This window comes from Benincasa hispida, chromosome 2 (assembly GCF_009727055.1).
Source record: "Benincasa hispida cultivar B227 chromosome 2, ASM972705v1, whole genome shotgun sequence".
In the NCBI taxonomy this organism is placed as follows: domain Eukaryota; kingdom Viridiplantae; phylum Streptophyta; class Magnoliopsida; order Cucurbitales; family Cucurbitaceae; genus Benincasa; species Benincasa hispida.
Window position 1 is genome coordinate 9,737,919 of NC_052350.1, and position 5,975 is coordinate 9,743,893.

Here is a 5,975-nt window from a genome sequence, read left to right on the forward strand (position 1 = left end):
AATTGGCTAAACTCTTTACACCGAATTAACCCCCATTCATTAACTACCGGGTCACTTCACTAAAGCACATAGTTACACTCCCCTCACTGTAGATATATTGTGTCCACTCGATATAACTATGATTAGTAAGTTAACCCTTCATAGGTTGTTCGTAATAACGGCTGGGTCAAATAGTTGATTTACCCCCGAGATTACCCCTTGTTCCTTAAGTCCCACTAATCCTCTAATGAACAATTGGTTTGTGATCTAATCATCAAACCGAGTTTCTCTCGGGCCATGAGATGGTGGGGCCCCTTTTTCAAGACCCGGAGTCAGCATTGAAGAAAACAACCTCTCTACTATCCCTAAAAGCAGATGAGAGTGAATTCCATCCTGCACCCTATGTCTCTAACTATCTACCCGGTCTTACACCTTAAATGAAAGGCTTCTTGAGCTGGCACTGTTGAGCCAACCTTCACCTATGCAAATCTAAGGATAATCCCGAATAAACAAGAGTTCATAGTTAGCTCAAGATTAAGGTCAAGTTACCTAGGTCATCTCTTTGAAATAGTCAGTATTAAACAGTAAACAGTGTTATAAAGTAAGAGTGACTTATTTCTTAGTCCGATCTTGCGCAAACTTATTGCACAGGACGCCCTCACTCCTCATGTCACTACATGTACGAATCAGGATAACTTTGTTTGTAGCACTTTACAACTCCTTGTAACAACTACAAAGTGGGTCGCATTCGATCGTGTTACCAGAATAAGACATCCAATCTTATTCATATATTATAGATCATTTAGACTATTTACTTGAACCTGATCCACTTATATGTCTCCACATAAAGTTCAAGTACTCATGTAATAGTCATGGATCTTTTAGTTTATTGAATTTATTTCTAAAACGAAATAAGCAATTCATATATTCAATACAACTTTATTGAATCAAACTTCAATAACAACTTTATTTAATTTATCATAAATAAGTTTATTGTTTACAAACCACGAGTTTTAGAACATAAAACCTAACATTTCCATGGTATGATTTTTCTTAGAATATCCATTGACATTTAAATATCTGTCAATATATCCGTAAATCTGACTTACTGATATTTACACCGATAACGATATTTTTGTCCTTGATCTAAACAGAGGCAATTCAGCTCAAGATGAGGATCATTTTGTCCAACCAAAAGATGACCATGTACGGAATCCCAGCATCTCAGTTGAACACGGAGTACAATATGAAACTTCATCATTCACTGCAAGTACACACCTACGCCCATAATGCAACCTTCGATGACGTTTGCTCCATATTCAACAATTCCTCCTTTGACAATCCAAGAATACACAATATGGACATAGGTCAATCCTATCATAATCCATTTGAATTTGATGATCAATATGTGACCTATCGATCACGTATGAGGATATTGATGAAGGTCAAACATCAAATGTACGGAGTTATAGGTGAGCATTCTAGGCATGATCGAAGAGGATCATCTTGCAATAATGAATAGAAGAGCATTTTGCTTTTAATGTTACATTCATTGAACTCATTTTATATAATAGTTCAAGCATAAAAAACCTAGTGTTCTTTCAATTATTTCATTTTAGATTAATTTGAAAAAACAGGAATTATAAACAAAACGGATAAAATTGGTCAATTAAACGGTTATTACCAATACGTAACGAAATCTATCTTTTCAAATAGTTTTCAGCAAACAATAATGTTTCAAATACTTTAAAAACCAAAATCAATAATTCTTCCCTGCAAAACATAAATATGATATGGAATTGGTATTGATCTTTCAATTATTTCTCTTCAAAATCTCACCTAATTATATAACACAGTAATTTTTAGATCTCACCTAAAATCATTTATCATTTTTTTTTTTTTTAAATAACAGAATTCGCGAAGAAAAAAAAAAAGGAAAAAAGGAGAAAAGAAATTGGTTCCGTCTTCCTTAAAGACGGAACATAAAAAACCATTACAATTTTAGAAGAAATTTGAGAGCTAATAGTTTTCATTGCTCCGCTTAGCTCTATACCTCTATGCTTAGGGGAACAAATACATTTTGTCAAACCCTATTTTTGCTAATTTTGAAAACAACCCCATTTTTCCACTTAATCCTGCAAATTGAAGACAGAAACAGAGTATCTTGAGTGACCATTGCAATCCGAGCAGAACCTACAAATAACTTCAACAGTTAAAATAAAACTTAAGAAATTCAGAGGTTTATAATTGAAATCAATCCCACAGTTCAGGAGAATTTTTTTTTAAAAAAAAAAAAACAAATATAAATACTAGTCCGGAAGATATTTGAGGAATTCATTGAGAAAAGTAAAAAGAAGTGGAGAAATCCAATTAATGGGATTCTTACTAATTAGAGGCGTAATAGTTTCGACATTAAAGAAATGATATTTTTTATCATTATGATATGAAAAGAGTAACCTTGAAGATCCATTTGACGCAGGTTTTGTCATATGGATTTTGGAAAAACCTTCTAAGCTTGGATGTCGAATAACCATCCAACCAATGTAAGGATACCGAAGTTTAAAATGTGACATGATGTGAACTTTTAATTCTGAATTATCAAGTTCATACACAACAGAGAATATCTCATCAAGTTTAAATCAACTACATCAAAATATTGGTACAAAAGTCTCCGATGTAAATGTCCTTCATTCCTGTTTACAGTGTATTCCTTGTGTACAAATTGGAACTTTCACGTTGAGAACAGAAAGCCTTGAAACAGAAGATTGATCCTTATGTTCCAATGCTAAGCCAAATTAGAAGACGAAACCCAGGCTTTAAGAAGTATGGCTTGATCCTAGGTGTTGCTTATCGAAATTGGTTAGACTTCAAGGTCGTCGAGAACTCTACACGATGAGATTTTATGTGTCAACAAGATTGATGGTCCATGTTTTTATCTTCCTCCATACCATCTACTACGTCCCTGCCTCATATGTACTTGATATTCAGTAATTTAGGTTTTGCAGAAATTGGAATGCCTCAATGATTAGCTCAAGATATATCTACCTTTGAAATTTAATATCCAGTGCTAAGAAAAGCTTACCCTCCCAAGGCAACGTTTGGTGCGACAAGAAAAATGTACGAGAAAGAAAATATAGCTTTAAGGCTTTACCTTGTCATGTTATTTACACCAGTCCCTTCACTAATGTTTGGTCGCTTTCTGTTTTCTTCAGAATCAGAATCATAATCCTCACCATTCCAAATACGGCGTTTGGGTCTACGTTCAATGTTCTCTTCAACCTTACAACCAAAGAAACCAGGATGATCTCAAGAGAAGAAAGCGCTACATACAAATAGAAATTATGAAGCAGTGTGCAGGGTATTATAATGGTAGTGGTAACTAAATGTAAAAATTATGGTGCAGGTTTTTTGTAACCTCTTCCGGAACTTCTGACGAGGGAGTCATCTGGAACGGTACACTGGGTGCATGTGGGAGTCTAGAGAGTTGCTCCAGCAGGGTGTTCCTGCAAGAAGAAATGAGGCAACTTGTCTATATTAGATTATTCAGTCAGACAACCATACAAGTTCTTGAAACCCAAAACTTATTTGCCATTTAATGTATGAACAAGAAGTGAACTAGTCTCTTAGATACGGGTTATCCTTTATTCACAGTATTTTTGCTACCAAAATGGAGCAATGCCAATGCTAACTAGCGACTACAACTATGCAAGTTAATTTCCAAACCACATAAGTAAGCATTTTGAACATTTCTGACGATCGATTATTTCTTGGAAAAGTGCATTTCTACTAAGACTATCAACATCGAAAGAAACTAAATTTACAATGTTCAATTGAAAGAAGTACGGACCAAGTATGCCATGAAAGAACAACATTTAATCAGAAGTCACCTTATCTTTTCCATATCTTTAGGTGAATTTAGATTCTCCATGTTCGATGGTTCTATGTGAAGCGCGTAATCAGGTCCAAAATACTCGAAATACTCGTTGTAAGGCAATTTATTGTCAGGTTCAACTCCAACAGCAACTGCTGTCTGTTGAGAGAAATCCCCATAAACACAACTTGTAAGGATACATCCTAATTCTACAAGATAAAATAGAATACACATGGACACAAAGGAAGAGAGAAACCTCGTAACACCAGCAGCGAGCAACATTGCGGATTGTATATCCTCCTCCACCTAATACCATTAAAGGAACATTAAATGATCTCAAGAAACGAAGACAATCTGCATGGCCCTTCACAGATAAGTTGAAGCACCCCAACCTATCACCAGACAATGAATCAGCTCCGCATTGGAGTACTACTGCATCAGGCTGATACACCTCCATAACTTTTTGAATGAGTGGCCTAAACAGACCACGAAAACTGTCATCATCCATTCCATCATTTAAGGGGACATTAAGGGCATAGTTTTTACCAGTCCCTACTCCAACATCCTTAATGTGCCCAGTCCCTGGAAAGAAATCCCCAAATTTATGAAAGGAGACCGTCATTACTCTGTCAGTAATGTAAAATGCCTCCTCCACGCCATCACCATGATGAACATCAATGTCAATATATAGTACACGCTGCACAATGATATTGAGCACCTTAGAAAATGAAGCATAGCTAAAGCTATAACAGGACAATTTGATGCATTTGTTTAAGATATTGAAGAGAAATGTTCAAAACCGCATGCTCAGCGTAACCCCATACCTGGACCCGAAAACCGAACAGAATTAAGGTAAAACACAAAATCACAGTACAAAAATAGCCAAATAGTATAATATAATGATTGTGTAATCCAGCAAACATAAAATCTTCATTTGTAAGAACCACTACTTCAAGTAGAATTTTTAATTCACATTAAGTCCCACATTGCCAAATAATCAGTCACACTCAAACTTCAAGAAGAAGAAAAAGTAAAATATATAACTAAATGTAGAAAGCATCCAGCACAATTAGAAAAAACTAAAACACTTATAATACAAGTATTCTTCTTTAAGAAGATTACCCTGTGATACTTCAGCAGCTCAAGAATCCCCAATACAATATCATTGACGTAACAGAAACCGGAGGCCTCAGACTTTTTAGCATGATGAAGCCCACCAGCCCAATTGATAGCAATATCAGCATCGCCGCGATTGAGCTTGACAGCAGCACCAATGGAGCCGCCAGCAGAGGCCTGGCAGAAGCCGAACAAGCCATCAAAAACAGGGCAGTCCTCACCAACATTAAAGCGCTTGAGATGGCGAGAGAAAGCGTGATCCGACAGCGTTTCGGGGCTGACGGAGGCGAGAAAATCGACATAGTCGTCGGAGTGAAACCTCCGGATATCCTCAGTACCGGCAGGATAGGGCCGGTTGATCTCCATCCGACGGTGAAGGCCGTAGTGAACGATGAGATTATGGGCCATGCGGATACGGTGAGGTTTCATCGGATGGCCTTGGCCGTAATAGTAATCGCCGATTGTAGGCTCGTAGAAGTAGGTCACACGGCGTTTCCGACCATCGGGACCTGATGGAAGTGAAGCGCCGCCGTAAATGTCATCTGCCATATCCACCCTCACTTTACCGCCGCCAAATGGACGACCCTGCTAGCAAATTGAAGAAAATTGAAAACGAAAACACAAGAGAACTGAAGAAGAACCTGCAACAGCCAAAAGCCAATGGAGTAGGCGGAAACTCAAAGACAACGAGCGTGAGGAGACTGGTTTAAAGAACAAATAGACCGGTTCATATATGGGCCTTTTCAACACGTTCAAAGCCCGAAACTCGGCCCAAGTTTTCTGGACTAATGCTGGCCTTCATCGGCCCAATATATTGCTATTCGTCTAATGGGCCTTCAATGAGCAGGCCCATAAGGTAAAGAGATCACCAGGGCTCTGACATTTTGGCTTCACCAATGAGCGTCAAGAAAAATAAAAAAAATATATATGAATTTGTGGGGAAAAAAAACCTTTTATTTTGAGAATAATTTGTGAAAAGTTAGATCTTGAAAGAAGTGTATGTTTCCTA

At 37.2% G+C, this 5,975-nt stretch overlaps 1 protein-coding gene across 2 annotated transcripts; it reads right to left on the minus strand.

Moving 5' to 3' along the window:
- Positions 1-2,537: 2,537 nt before the first annotated feature.
- Positions 2,538-5,658, minus strand: LOC120071856 (histone deacetylase 6-like). Of its 2 annotated transcripts, none has more exons than XM_039024257.1 (6): positions 4,973-5,658; positions 4,107-4,547; positions 3,867-4,009; positions 3,395-3,482; positions 3,131-3,258; positions 2,538-2,864 (listed from the first exon to the last, which is right to left on the minus strand). In XM_039024257.1, the coding sequence occupies exons 1-6, from the start codon at positions 5,513-5,515 to the stop codon at positions 2,840-2,842; spliced, it is 1,368 nt and encodes a 455-aa protein (XP_038880185.1). In that variant the 5' UTR covers positions 5,516-5,658; the 3' UTR covers positions 2,538-2,839. The 2 variants fall into 2 exon arrangements, with proteins under 2 accessions (XP_038880185.1, XP_038880184.1); XM_039024256.1 differs by having other exon boundaries at positions 2,538-2,941.
- Between the last annotated feature and the right edge of the window lie 317 nt (positions 5,659-5,975).

Coding starts and splice junctions, on each gene's coding strand:
- LOC120071856 (XM_039024256.1), bottom strand. CDS start 5,515: ATGGCAGATGACATTTACGGCGGCGCTTCACTTCCATCAGGTCCCGAT. Junction 4,548..4,972: donor AGCTGCTGAAGTATCACAGG/GTAATCTTCTTA, acceptor ATCATTGTGCAG/CGTGTACTATATATTGACAT. Junction 4,010..4,106: donor CTCGCTGCTGGTGTTACGAG/GTTTCTCTCTTC, acceptor TTCTCTCAACAG/ACAGCAGTTGCTGTTGGAGT.